This window comes from Ovis aries, chromosome 5 (genome assembly GCF_016772045.2).
Source record: "Ovis aries strain OAR_USU_Benz2616 breed Rambouillet chromosome 5, ARS-UI_Ramb_v3.0, whole genome shotgun sequence".
In the NCBI taxonomy this organism is placed as follows: domain Eukaryota; kingdom Metazoa; phylum Chordata; class Mammalia; order Artiodactyla; family Bovidae; genus Ovis; species Ovis aries.
The window spans coordinates 65,488,954-65,504,585 of NC_056058.1; the positions used below are offsets into that span (position 1 = coordinate 65,488,954).

The 15,632-nt window shown below is 38.5% G+C and overlaps 1 protein-coding gene across 5 annotated transcripts in view; it reads left to right on the forward strand.

The window, feature by feature from the left end:
- Window positions 1-15,632, forward strand: part of SGCD (sarcoglycan delta) — a 1,058,523-nt gene that overhangs the window by 808,702 nt on the left and 234,189 nt on the right. For all 5 annotated transcript variants that reach the window (XM_060415950.1, XM_042250671.2, XM_060415951.1 and 2 more), the window contains one exon: window positions 10,983-11,084. In XM_060415950.1, coding sequence (XP_060271933.1) covers window positions 10,983-11,084 — 102 coding nt within the window. The remainder of the gene's footprint in view (window positions 1-10,982; window positions 11,085-15,632) is intronic.

The following is a 15,632-nucleotide window of genomic DNA, read 5'->3' on the forward strand; positions in this document are numbered from 1 at the left end:
TGAAAGCACATGTCATGTCTCCTGAACTGGGTTTCTTTTTTCTTGAAATATCAGTGCATGTCTATTACTCTTAAAAAACAAAAAAAAAAACTTGCTAAGGTTAAATTTACACACTGTAAGACTCAGCCCTTTAAGTGTGATTTTTGGTAAATTTACTGGTTTTGGCCACTATCATTACATTCCAAATTCAGAGCAGTTCCGTAATCTCAGTAAAATCCTTTAGGGTTTTTTAAAGTCACTCCTCAATCCTAATCTACGACTACTGCTAATCTACTTTCTGCCTTTATAAATTTGCCTCATTGTATGTTACATATAAGCAGACACATACAATATGTGATCTTGTATGTCTGGCTTCATTCACTTAGCATAATGTTTCTGAGATTTATCTGTGTTGTGGCATGGATCATTTTGTTCCTTTTGCACTGCTAAATAGTATTCCATTGCGTAGATATAGAATATTTTATATATTCATCAGTTGGTGAGCATCTGGCTTGTTTCTCCTTTTTGACTATTAAGAACTATACTATAATGGACATTTATGTTCAAGTCTTTGTGTGAGCATAGGTTTTTATTTATCTTGGGCAGACAGCTAAGAGTGGAGTTTCTGGGTCACATGGTAACTGTGTGTTTAACTCTTGAACAGTCAAATCCTTTTGTAAGTGCCTGCCCCCACATCGTGTTCCCACCAGTGGACTATGAGTCCCTGTATCTCCACACCATTGCCATTATGTGTGTTACTTGTGTTTTGTCCTTTAAACGAGAAGCTCCTAGAAGGGAGGGACTCGATCTTCAGTCCTCATCACTTTGCATTTAACACAGGGCTGGGCAAACAGTTGGATCTTAACCATGCAGTATGCAGTGTGGTAGTGAAGGACTTACATTTCGTAATTAGACCATCAGGGCATCCGAACATCAGTCTTCTCAGCTATGAAATGGGCTAACGTTGCCTACCCACTCGAGTTATAATGAGGATTAATGGACATGTCAGTCAAGTGCTTTGCCTAATGCTTATAGCAATGGTAGCTTTGTTATTGTTTTTCATTTTCATTGATGCATCTTTTCTGAGCCCTCTCTAGCTTACTTTTTATTGCTCTTGCAGTCACATACTTAGTTATAGACAATACATTGGGCCAGAAAGATGGAATGATGAGTGACACACTACCCCTCGTCTCAAGGAATCTGAAGTCGAGTGGAAGGACACAGATGTCAATGGCTCATCGTACTGCCGTGGGTAAATGCTGTGATGGAGGTGCTCACAAAGTGTGCACATCAGAGAAGGGCCTCTAGACCCAGAAAAGACATCTGACCAAAACCAAAGGACTGGAGAGAGCGGCAGAAGGGTTAGGAAGAGCCTTGTTGGCCAAGGTAGGGACATTCGTGAAAACTGAAAAGGGAAAGAATTTGGAGGAATTGCTAGCCTGCTTTGTGACAGAGTGAAGGGAAACTGATGAGATGAGGCTGGAGAAGTGGCTGGGGCCAGATAAAGAAGGTGTTAACTGTCCCATTAAGGAGTTTCTGCTTTACATGTGCCACTACCATGCGATCGCATTTTACAGGCTGAGAGGATGGTTCAGTATGTGAATGGCAGAAGTGACTGCTTATGGATTCAAGGGAGGAAAGGTGGAGCAGTCTCAAAATCTATAACATTCTGGTGGACTATTTCTCAACTTTTTGCTTTTCATTATTGCCTCCCCCTCCCCGAGAGCATATTTAGACTCACCCCCCATAATTGTCTCACTCCCCTCACCATGACATTTTAGTTATATTAATATACTGTGTGTGTATGTACTCTATATATAAGCATATTTGTGCTTTATACATAAAGAGTGTGATTTGCATCTTCACCCAATCACCAGTTTTCACCCATTCGGTACTATACCACCCTAGTTGAGAACTCTTGCTGTATTTTGAAATCTGCTCAAGGGACAGGTTGCGCTTTTAACATCTTTGCAGTTCCCACAGTACACCTTTCAAACTACAGCTTTATTTGAAATGACATTATAATACTTCACAAGTATTTGCTGAGCACATCCTATGAGTCAAGCAATGTTGTAGGAATTGAGAGAACACAACAAAATCCCATCTCTCCTGAAGCTTGCCTTTCTGAAGCAATCTGTGTGCAGATACAGTTGTTTCACTCTGATCAAAACCAAGCAATGCCTACCATTAAAACTGTTACAAGAGCTCATCTTGAGACCTGCTTACTAAAATAGGACCTGGCATTACTTCAAGCTTGAAAATGTGCTGATGAAATTAAAAACCTGTTTGATGCTGATATAGCAAGAAAATGAGAGGAGCAAGAAATAATACTTTCTTTAGAGGAAGGTAATGCTGATTCTCATCCCTCATTCCACAAGGGCCAACAGGGCATCCCACAGTGCTCAGGATGTTTGGACATCTCAATGTTTTGCCCAGCACTAGTGGGTTAGCCCTGGAGGGCACTAGTCATTGCCTTTCACTGGCAATGGCTGAGAGAACTGTGGTCCCTTTGTGTCTTGAAAAGGGATCTCTCTGCTATTCCAGGGAAGGGGGAAGTTTGGAGAGGCTGAAGCCCTGCAGCCATTTCTCTCTGAGGTCCTAACTCCCCTAGGGATGCTGGCAGGACAGTAGTCTCTAGAACTCATGGAAATCATAGATGCCTTCTCCATCCCCAGTGGAAATAAATCTCATCTTCTACTTGCCTCCCTGCCCAACATGCCTGACACAGTCCATTTATTGAGAGTTACCTTTTACAAATGATAAGAAACCCCAGTGCTTTCAGGCCGCCTCTGCTTCTTTGCTCTCAAAATCTCTAAGCTACATGATTATAAAGCCTGAGAACCTATCTGAAGTGGTGATGAAAGGGGCTGGGGTCTGACATGGGAAAGATGAAGAAAGGAACAAATTAATATTTCAGTCTATTGTCCTGCCACTCTGAAATCTCTGCATTTATTCTCGACTCATCTTGTGGAAAACTGGCCACTTGAAACAATCAACTGGACAGTCTGACCCAGATAAAATATAAAGAACAAATGCCATCATCTTTGGTCCAGCTCAGAGGGAGATTCTCTCTAGATTCCACCCACCTCTGTACCTGTCCCCAGGCCCTATCTCCTCCAGAAGACCATACAAGGGGCCACTCTAACTTGACCTGGAAAAAATGTGTTTGTGAAAACTCTTGTGTGCTAGGCAGGGGGTAGGCACAGGGGACACTCTACTGACAGGTCAGCAGAGACCATTCCCTTACTGAGACAGTGGGTCCTGGGTTCCCACTTCTGTCCCAAGTGTACTTTGTCAAATGTAGGACCATTGGCTGGATGGTGTTGGCTCAGTCAAGGCCAGCTAGTGGGCTGCTAGAATTTTCGTGCTTCCTTCAAAGAATGACATTTTGCCATTTGAAGAAAGGGGGGAAAAATGGTCTATTTCTAATTACTTTGGGAATGACTGTGAATCTTCCCAATGCTTCTTTTCCATCTTACTGGAAAGGAAGTTTTGATTCAAAACTGACCTAAAACTCCTGTCTTAATAATACCCGTAGCTTCTTGTGCAGTTAAAGTAAAATAGCTTTAAATAAGGCTGTTCTCAAGCTGTTTCAGTGTGCATTTAATCCAGTCTGATTGTTCCAGAGCTATCAAGGAGATGCTAATGTGAGAACATATTTAGTTGGCTACTCTAGTCTGTATTATAGTTTGCAAATAGCGGCTAATCACAGTGATTCAGGTTCTTCCCAGGTGGGGCAGTGGTAGAGAATCCAGCTGTCAACGCAGGAGATGCAGGAGACCAGGATTTAGTCCCTAGATCGAGAAGAACCCCTGGAGTAGGAAGTGGCAACCCACTCCAGTATTCTTGCCTGGAAAATTCCATGGACAGAGGAGTCTGGTGGTTCGCAGACCATGGAGTTGCAAAGAGTCAGACACAACGGGGCACACACATGCACAATGACAATAATTCACACTACTGGAAAGAGCTTTCCCACCACATATCTTGGGCAGACCTAGGGACTGGGACAGAAAGTGGAAGAATGAAGTGATGAGGCACAAGTGTGGGAAGAATCTGTAAATGGAAGAGAAAATAAGCATTTGGCAAATTGGTAGTGAGCGACTGAGCATGCACACTTCTTACCAAAAAAAAGTATTTAAGTAAAAGTTAAACTGCTATTACAAAGGAGTTAGTTGACTGCTGGATTAGATGAGCTTTTCTCAAATGTTGCTCTTTCTTATATTTCCTTGACTATTCTTTGGCTGTGTGCCACCTGTATTCTAAACAGCTCGAAGGACATGTTTGAGAAGGGCTGTTCCTCTTTTTGCCTCCCCATAGCTTGCAGCATATAGTTAAGCACACAGTAGGCTTCCAGAAATAGCAGATGATTTAGCCTGTGTATAGTCCCACGGGAGGCAATTGGGTTGTAATAAAGAGCCTTTAGACTCTGGGAAGGTGGAATAAAGGTATTTGACCATAAAACTGGATGGTGTTAGTCTTGCAGTTGGAGATGACCCTCTCTACAGTTGCTGAGCACACCAACCAAATAAGTGAAAATCAAAGTGATATTAAGAAAGATACTTTAAATATACATTAGATTGGGTTAGAATAATGAGTAAAAGGATATAGTCTGAATTTGATAGTCTTGAGTTTAAATTCCTGATTCTGTCATTAACTAGGTATGTGACTGTGAGTGAGTTGTTGCTGTTGTTGCTTAGTCGTGTCCAGCTCTCTGTGAGCCCATGGACTGCAGCTTGTCAGGCTTCCCAGTTCTTCACTATCTCCTGGAGTTACTCAAACATATGTCCATTTTGAGTCAGTGATATCATCCAAGCATCTCATCATCAGTCATCCCCTTCTCCTGCCTTCAATCTTTCCCAGCATTCAGGATCTTTTCCAGTGAGTCAGTTCTTTGCATCAGGTGGCCAAAGTACTGGAGTTTCAGCTTCAGCATCAGCCCTTCCAGTGAATATTCAGGACTGATTTCCTTTTGGATGGACTGGTTTGATCTCCTTGCTGTCCAGGGGACTTTCAAGAGTCTTCTCCTGCCCCACAGTGCAAAGGCATCAATTCTTCGGTGCTCAGCCATTTTTATTGAGTCACTTACCAGTGAATAAGTTATTTACCAGTAAATTTTATCATGTATAAAATAAGGAAAATAATGATTATCTCATAAGACCATTGAGGAGATGACTTTAGATAATGTAAGGATGCATGTGTGTTAAGTTGATTCAGTCGTGTCCAACTCGGTGTGGCCCTGTGGACTATAGCCCAGCAGGCTCCTCTGTCCATGGGATTCTCCAGGCAAGAATATTGGAGTGGGTTGCCTTGCCCTCCTCCAGGGGCTCTTCCCAACCCAGGCATTGAACCCTCATCTCTTACGTCTCCTGCATTGCCAGTTGTGTTCATTACCACTAGCATCAAATATATGACATAGTATAGATTTTTTTATAAAGATTGATTTTTGAAATAAAGCATGAAAATGTTTTATAACCTCTTAAAATACAAAAGTTGTTACAGAAAATTATATAGTACAGATAAGCAAAAGGAAGAAAATAAAGAATACTCATATTTTAGGCATACACAAGATTTAAATATATGTTTTTGTATAATTTTTTCCCTGGGAAATGTTCTCTAGAATTTTTCCTCTTAAGTGCATGTATGTATGTATATAAATATGTATATATAGTTATAAAAATGGTATGAAATATACATATGTATTTGTTAATCAATTTTTTTCACTTAATAATGGACTGTGAATATTTGCCTGTGTTCTTAAATATTCCTCTACAAGAGCTACATCATATCCCATTGCAGCATATTTACCCTTTTAATGTGAAACTTTTATTTTCTAATTTTTCATGTTTTTATTTTATAGAATGAGATGGCGATGAACAACTTTGTAGCCAAATGTTTTTGCATCTATATGATTATTTTCTTATAGTTAAAATCAAGAAGTAGCATGGTAATTTCAATAATGATAAAGAAAATGAAATTAAAGTGTAAAAAACACAGGATATAGTAATCGGAACATAGTAAGTCATCAATAAATACTAATAGGGTATTTATGAATGAACTGTAAGAGAGGAAGGAGATTTATTTGAAATTAGCTCGCTGATTACCCAAATATAATCTTTTATTTAAGAATATATAGGAGTTCCCTTTGCTTTGATAAATACACATCAGAAAAAAAATTAACTAATTTAGGAAATATTAAAGGCAGGAGGAGAAGTGGGTAATAGAGAATGAGATGGTTGGATGGCATTGCCGACTCAGTGGACATGAGTTTGAGCAAACTCCAGGAGACAGAGAAGGATAGGGAAGCCTGGTGTGCTGCAGTCCATGGGGTCGCACAGTCAGACACAACTGAGCAACTTAACCACAAAAGTCTATCTATAGATGTCAGGTTTAGTATGTGTTTCTGTTACAGAGAATCCAAGCTTATATTGCTCACCGTAAGACAGGCCAAGAAATTCAGAGATGAGTTATTGAGGCAGGGAATAGTGACTTTATTCAGAAAGTCTTCATACTGAGAAGATGGTGGACTAAGGTCCCAAGTGAAAGTGTTAGTCGCTCAGTCATGCCCGACTCTTTGCAATCCCATGGACTGCAGCCCATCAGGCTCCTCTGTCCATGGGGTTTTCCAGGCAAGGACATTGGAGTAGTTTGCCATTTCCTTCTCCAAGGAATCTTCCCAACCCAGGGATCAAACCCAGGTCTCCTATACTGCAGGCAGATTCTTTACCAGCTGAGCTACCAGGGAAAGATGCGAGGGTCCCAAACAACCATCTTATACAAGTTAAAATGCAGGCTTCTTTTATACTAAAAGTGGGGGGAATGGCTTGTTGTTGCAGGATTCCATTGTTTTTGCATCTGTCCATGTGGGTCTGGTCGGAATGTTAGTATAAACCTATAACAACATAGCTGACATTTTCTGTTCTGCAACTTTTTACTTTCATATGAATGGGAAAGTGTTATACCTTTAAAGGCCAGCACCTTGAGAATGAGTTATCCCATGTTTTTCAGTCTAGTCAACATTCTTTTACAAAAGTGCAGACCAGCATGACTAAGTACAAGCAACAGGGAGTTCAAGGGTTAGAGCTAAGGGAATAGGTCCAACTTGGAATCAGGCTTGCTTTCTCTGTTACATTTCTATCAAAAGGTCTGCTTCTCCAGTTCATGGAAGTCATCATAATAACCCAAAATACAATAACTCATACACCCTTTTGGTGGGGGGAGGGCTGTGTGGATATTTGCTTTTGCTTTGTCCCTTTGTTGTGGATCCTCCCTGATGCTAGTGTGATATGGGCATTCCTTCCAGCCTACTGCCCCTCACACTGGGTTTAAATGCCCAGGCTAGGACCCTTTTGGAAAAGCTGTCCCCACAAGTAACAATAGAAATATACAGATGACCTGCTATCCATGAAAGAACAATATTGACCAAGAAAGATCTGTTCTCATCCATGGACTGAAGTGCTGTTATAAAGAAAATTGGGAAAAAAATGTGCATTCTCCGCTTGGTCGCTTAGAGTCCCCCTACCCCCGTACAGCGTCTATGCCAAGTGTATTGAGGCACAGAGCAGATGGCAGTGCTGGCGAGAAGATATGGGAGACTTAAGTCAGAAGCTTTAGGAGTCTGAGAAAACGCAGCTTAGTGATGTAGGTTGGGCGAAAATTGTGGTGACCTAGAGAGCATTTGATTCAGGCTGCTCTTTACCTCTAGCCAATGGCAGCTATGTGAGAAGGCAGACTCGGACTTGCCATGCGTTCAGTTTACATGAGATGCTGAAAACCCGAAGTTTTCATTTGAATTTTGTACTTTTCAAATCGTTTTGGGAAAATGCAGGAATAAATTTTTAATGTATTTTATATATTCATATATATTTTAAATCATATATATATATAACATAGGGTTTATTTAATTAATCTGAATCCCCAGCTTGCAGTCTGCAGATCTGGAGATTTGTCAGTCTTCATAACTTCCTAAGTCAGATCCTTAAAATGAATGAGTGAATGAATGTGCATGCGTCCATGTGGATATATGTACATGCATACCTACACAGACATGTTATTAGTTCTGTCTCCCTGGAGAACCCTGGCTGATACAGATACAAACACACACCTTTACTTGGAGAAGAAAGAAATATACTGTGACAGAAACATACTGTGACAGAAGCTAGACTTCTTTGAATATATCTTGGTTTATAGATTTGACTTTGGTGCCATCTAAATAGTTCACAAATCTATACCAAAACAAGACTTTAAAAAAGCATTCATGAAAAATTGAAGCAGCAGGTGGGTGGACAGGGATGAAACAGTTGAACCTAACTGACAAGAGGTTGCTGACATAACCATTCAGAATAGAACTATTTTAAATGACTTTAAAATGCAGCCATTTGGCTATAGTTTACTAGTTGTACATACTCAAGATTTTTTAAGGGCAAATTTTTAGCTGCTTTTCTTAATCATAATGTTAGTATGATAGTGGCATTGGTTTTTCTGAAACTTCTCTTTGTGTCTTGTGGGTTAAATCAAATGAGTAGTCATAGTGGTGTTATTGAAAACAGGGATTTTTGGTATGGAAAATAGGTAATAACAGTGTAAGATCCATGAGGTTAAATGAAAACCTTCAAGGCCTAAGTTTGAATTGAAATTTCATGAAAACTCATGGTATATTCCATTTAAAACATATACACAGCTCATTTTCTAGCTCTGTTCATGTAAACAAGAGCCAGTCACATAAACAAGCTCTTAGGTTATGGTATCTAAATACCATTTCCCACTGAAATGAACCCAGGTTCTTAGTAGAAATGGCTGGTTCCAGCCTGGGTTATGTAAGATAACCCTGGAACATCTTACCATGCCAGAAACAAGAGGGTGGTTAAAGACGCCTGAGTCTTAATTAAAGGACTTGAAGAGACCCCCACTGAGCAAGAAGAGAACAGTGTAAACTTCAGTAGGAATAAAAACTGCACTGGAATGAAGCAAACCAAAATGTTCATAATGATATTTTTTAAAAGAAAACCTTTAGTCATCTTTAGAGAATATTAGGTAACCAATTCAAATTTTGAATATTAATCAATAAAGGAGGAAAAATCAGGCATCTATCAAGTTTTTATATAATTTAGGGTAAACATGTAGTTGATGATATATAATTTCTGTTGATGCTATACCCCAGAAAATAAATTAAGAAATAATTATTTTAGCTCCAGTTTGAAATCTCTGAAATAATGGATCCTCTCAGTCACCAGTGGCTTATGACATCATTACAAAAGATGTTCACTGCTTCCTGATAGAGCATGTGGTAGGCAGAAAAATGCCCTCCCTTCTAAAAACATCTATGTCCTAATCTCAGAATCCATCAATATGTTGCATTACATGGCAAAAGGGAATTAATGTTATGATAGAATTATGGTTGCTAACCAGGTGATCTTAATATAGATTATCCTTGTATGCTTCGTGAACTTTAAATGTCCAAACCAATGCAATACTGTAAAGCAGTTATTCTTCAAGTAGAAATAAATTTTAAAAGTTTTTAAAAAAGAAAATAAAACTTGTAAAAATTATGAAATCTGAATAAAATCTGTACCTAAGTTATTAAAAAAAACAATGAAAGAAAGAGACAGATAATTCATTGTTGGAATGATTTGATGTAAGAAAGATTCAACCAACCATTGCTGACTTGCAGATGGAAGGGGCCACAAGCCAAGGAATGTGGGCAGCCTTGAGAAATGAGAAAATGTCGAAAAATGGGTTCTGTCTTAGGGCCTTCTAAAAGAGTGTAGCAGCCCTGCTGTCACCTTGATTTTCCCCTTTGAGTCCTGGGTCTGACTTCTAACATACAGATAATAAATTTGTGCTATCTTAAACCATTGAGTTTGTGGTTATTTGTGATTGACAAAAGAAAACTAATACATTTCATTTTCTAGGATGTATTTTCCTAGAAAACTGACCCTGAATCTCCTCAAGCTTCTTGACTTACAGAAAATTCAGGAGAGAAAGGAACACATGGCATGAAATTATGGGAATGTTCAGCAAAATCAAAACTGGGGAAAATGCTATTGGAAAAAATGTCATTCTGTTTATCAAATAAGTGTGTGTTTTTGTGTGGATGTGTGACAGAAATTGAGGAGATTTAAGGAGATGATCTAGTATTTTATGTATCAAACAATTGCAATAGGGAACTTGATTTCAAACAAAAAGATATAAAGAGAAGAATATTCACGAGACTTGAACATTGACCCTGGGTACTTGATAATATTTAGCAGTAATTTTATTTATCTTTTTGCTGTGGTAATGGTATTATATGGGCTTATGGTTATATTTAAATAAAAGAGTTGGATATAGTAGCTGTAATAGAGAAAAGTAGCCATAAGTTGATAATTGTTGAAGATGAATGATAACTACATAGGTGTTTGCTATTTATCCTTTCTACTTTTATATTTCCATGCTGCTGCTGCTAAGTTGCTTCAGTCATGTCCGACTCTGCAACCCCATAGACAGCAGCCCACCAATAATAAAGAATTAATAAATATGTTAGTAAATAATTTGACTCCGTAAATATTTTGTGAGCCAAAGACACCATGTCCTAAGGATAGATTAGACCAACAGACTGCAATTTGTCATTTCTCCATAGTTTCAGAAATCAGATCTTTTACTTTAACCTGGGAAGTCATCTTTTTCTTCTTTCCATACTCATCTCCTGCCTCCATTCTTTCACCACTGCCTAGTCAAAAGGATGCCTTTCATCTGTGCTGCTTACATTTCTGCTTGCTTGAAAAATTTACTCAATTTTCCAAGATTGTTTGAAATAGATTTTCTCAGAATAAGTTAGCAAAGAGGGTAATACGCATAATCACACTGAACAATGCCTCCTAGTATATTATGTCTTCATTTTGACCTCTTCTCATTCCACGTTCTTAAAAAGAAAGGCAATAATTTTGTTTCAATTTTTGAAAACCTAAGGTATTTTTGAAATTTGGACTAATCAAATTTCCCATGTTCTCTCTGTGCCTCTATTTTAGGATGGAATGGGAAACTTGAGAATCACAGAAAAAGGTCTAAAGCTAGAAGGAGACTCAGAATTCTTGCAACCTCTCTACGCCAAAGAAATCCAGTCCCGACCAGTAAGTTTCTGTTGGAAGAAGGAATCATTGTTTCTCTTGAATCTAAATCTGGGGGGAAATCATCTTGCCAATGACTGAATATAAAAGGTTGAGGAAAGGGGTGGCAATGTACATAGTAAGATGCCTTTGAATCGGAACTTTTGAATGCAATTGCCTCTGTAGTACAAATGAGATGACCTCTCTGAGCCTCTTTCCAACCCTGCCAAATAGAGAATGATAACCTTTATTAGTGAACTTTCTAGATTGTGCTGCAAAGAAAACAAGAAAAAAAATGTGGAAGTGCATTAAAGTGCTATACAAATCCAAGAAAGTCTTCCTATTGCTATTAATTGTCAAGTATTTCAAAGCCCTCTTTAGAAATAGAATTTTTCTAAAAGAACTAGAGAACTAGTTCTAAAGAACTAGAATTTTTTATGAAGAATGTGGACAATATGGCAAAGGTTGATTAGAATCAATTTAATATATTAACAGCTATGCTCAAAAATGGTATTTAAATGATCACACTAGAGGGTGTGCTCTGTCCCATGCACTTTGCTGTTCTGAGGGGTTATCATTATCTAATATAATTCACAGATTGTTCCAATAGGATGATGTTTATTGTTGTCTTCATTTTACAGATTAAAGAATTGAGGCTTGGAGAAGTAGATTGTTCCAAGCCACGTTCTTATGAACCAGCAGAGTAAGGATTTCAACTCAGGAAATCCAATTCAAAAGCTTCTCTGTTAACCATAGCCTTCAACCAAAGCTCTTTCTCTTTCTTTTTATTTTATTTTTTTTAAGTCTTGATGAAGTGATCCCTAGACACCTTGATTTTATTAGCCAATATTATCAAAATTAGTATTTGTTTTGAGTATATTTTGATGTTATTTGTTCTTTAGCTTTCATTTTTGCTTTTTGGTGGGGTGGTGAAGTGTTGAAAAGGATTATTAATGTATTTGCTCTGCCTTGGATTGGTTCTCATCCACCTGTGAACAAATAACGTGGAAGTTCTCCAAAGCGCCATTTGCACTGTGTGCCTCGATTAATGAAATTCAGCAAGTTGAGGCAGTGGGTAATTTTATCTGAGTGCTATCTAAACTACTGAGTTGTATCGACTGAATGCAACTACTGAATTGCCAACAAGTTTACTTCCTTCTCTGTCTGGTGAGAGGGAGGGAGCCATGATGTTAAAATCAGCAAGAAGACCAAATTCAGTCACCCAGTCAGTGATTATGAAATTCAACAGGGACTCCATACCATACTGGCTTAAAGTACCAAAAATATTGTAAACGTATCCATTGTTTCTGTGGAAGCTATATCCTAGAAGGAATAATTGGATAAAACTGTAATGAGGGTTGGGATAGGATTCTGCATTGGACTGAACAGTCAATTTCAGTCATTTAAAAAATGACGATTGTGTTCACTGCTCTTGATTTATGTTTACTCTTCCTAACCTAGCAAGTGGGCTTCCCTGGTGGCTCAAGATGGTAAAGAATTTGCCTGCAGTGAAGGAGACCTGGGTTCAATCTCTTGGTCTGGAAGTTCCTAGGAGACAGGAATGGCTACTGACTCCAGTATTCTTGCCTGGAGAATCCCATGGACAGAGGAGGCTGGTGGACTACAGTCCATGTAGTCACAAAGAGTAGGACGTGACAAGACAACTAATCACATACAACCTAGCAAGTTGGTAGTTAAACCATCCATTTAAGTTACTAAATATACAATAGGTTAATAATCTTACCTAGATTAAACTAGTTTATCTCATTAATTTGTATTGGTCCTTTCTCTCTAATGGTTTGTCCCTTTTTCTTTAAAGGGCCAGGTAGTAAATATTTTTATCTTTTTTTTTTCTTCCTTTTTATAATTCTTTAAAACTGCAAAAAAAAAAAACAAAAAAAAAAAAACAAAACATTTTTATCTCAAGGGCCACAGAAAAATAGGCTGCAGGCTGTAGTTTGTCAACCCCTCTTACTTATTTAGCTATATTTTTATAAGTGTGTCAGTGATCTGGCTAGATTTCTTATGTATAATAGGGCAGATTTTAAGATCATGGGTAGAATAGTTGATATGTGCTAAGAAAAATGTTGCAAAATAAGTTTCCCTGGTGGAGAATTAGAGCCATATAAAGAAACTGAGACACATGTCTTAGAAGACCTGTAAAAGGGTACCTGGTTTATCTCTTAGGCCCATATGTAGGAATTGGACTTTTAGCAAATATGTCAGCCAAGCTATCTGAAAATCAATAGTCATCTGATCCCAAGTCAAAGATACACTTAATTAGAAGCTTAAAAAGTAATGATGGTCTTGGAAAAACTTACTTTAATATTGAAAAAGCAGTGAGTTAAATCCAATGCTTTCAAGTCCTTGTTTAAAGAAAATTAAAGGGTTAAAATTCATTATTTTTCCATTATTTTTTAGAAATTGGTTTTCCTTTCTAAAAGCTCAGACAGTACAGAATCTGCTTGAAATGCGAGGGACCCGGGTTTGATTCCTGGATTGGGAAGATTCCCTGGAGAAGGAAATGGTAACCCACTCCAGTATTCTTGCCTAGAGAATTCCATGGACAGAGGAACTTTAACCTGGCTGACTACAGTCCATGGGGGTCACAAAGAGTCAGACATGACTGAGCAACTGATGCAAACACACGCACACACACCCACACACACAAAGCTTTTAGCTTATATGTTTCTAAGGACAAAATTAATGTGTTCTAAATGAAGAAAAGAGGGCATACAATGTGTATATACGAGAAAACCCATCAGAAAGTCTCTTGGCCTCTACCTGAAAGATGTGCCTTGATCCATCTACTTTTCTCCGTTGCAGGCATCCCCCCAGTTCAAGCCCCCATCCGCTCTCATTGCTGTAACTGCTTCTGTCTCTGCTGCCTTTCACTCTTAGCCTCATTATCCAAACTGTAGCCAGAGTAGCCTTTTCAAATATCAAGCCGCTTCACCCCTTTGCAAGGGATTCTCTGTTGACTTCCCATTACACCTAGAATAAAACCCAAACTTCTCACTGAGGCAAAAGAATAATATTATAAGCTAGGGATTTGGTCTGTAGGCCTCTCCTTACCTCAAGCACAGGAATTATTGCCAGCTGAACTAAATTAGGATTCAGGGAGCAAAGAAGGTAGAGAGACTGACTGATGAGCAGGTAACCAGTGGAATTTGCCACGCTTCCTGAATCATAGCCTCGCATAATACTCACATGAACCTCACATGCAGTAGCTTTCCATTCTCTATTCTGGCATCTTCAGTTTACTGTGTTGTTGCTTTCTGATGTACCTGACCATTGCATGCATGCCACCTCTGGAAGATTCTGCTCTGTACAATAGTCTGCCTAGTCACTTTGCCATAGATCACAGCTGTTTCTCTTTCATGGGGTGTCTCCTTCTCTTTTTCTCATTGAGAAGAGATCAGCGTCCAGTTGAACAAGATTACTCAGCTCTTCTAAGTGAGAATAACTAATGAAGCAACTCTTGACTTCATTTTGGTTTTGTGTTTCATTGATCTGAGAGGAGCTGAAATTGGTTAGGCAATCCACACTATGTTCAATACAGTATCTGATTTCATTATTGAAGGTTGCAACCTTGGAAAAGTCACTACAAATTGATTACTGCTATAGCAATCACTTAGGAAGATAAATTAATGAGAAAATGTTCATCTCTATAAAAACTCTCATCTGGGAATTCAGTGAAAGACCTGGGTTTCTCTAGCTTTAGCTACATGGATGCATAGCTTCTAAGTGGTAACGCATCATCCAGCTCAGGAAATTGCCTGAAAAGGACACACTAAATTAACTATTCTACCTTCACATCCAAAGACCACCCAGTGCCTAGTAATTCTATTTGAATGCATTAGCACAGAAATTTATAAACTTAAGGCATTTAATGCCATTAAGACTATATTTAAATCCCATTTCAGTGTGGTAGGCATCTTTATAATTGCAAAATACAACTACGGGTTTTTGGCACAAGCTGCTAGTAAATAGATTGAATGCATGAATTCTAAGTAGACTTTTCATCACAGAGTATCATTCTGGATAAAAGTAGCAGATCCCTGCTTTTTTAGAGAGGCATCTTCCCTTGCTTCCCATGATGGTGGAACTAGTGTTTTTACAAAATTTTATGTGACGTGACAAGAGAAGGGAAGCCAGCATTTATTGAGCAAATACTCTGTCTCAGACCTACACCAAGGGGAAAGTTGCACAGTGAGTTATCTCCATACTCTCCTCAAACTATACTTGGGGTGAGTATAGGGCTCCTAGCTCATTGCTGTATCGAATTTGGATGTTTTGGAGAGGAGAGAATAGAAAGAAAAGTTGGAGGAGGGATACAAAAATTGATTTAACAGAGTAAAGTGGAAAATTATTGTATAAAGTTTAACGATATTTCTATATTTTTCATACTTTTCATACTTTTTATCTAAAAACTTACCTATTTTAAAATGTTCTACCTACCAAAAACTGTGTGTCGAATAAAGAAATCATGTATAAATGGGGTTCTTAGAAGTTGCCTGTAACAAGAGTCAGTCTAACACCATCATCAAGCTCACAAGCTGTATCACTGGC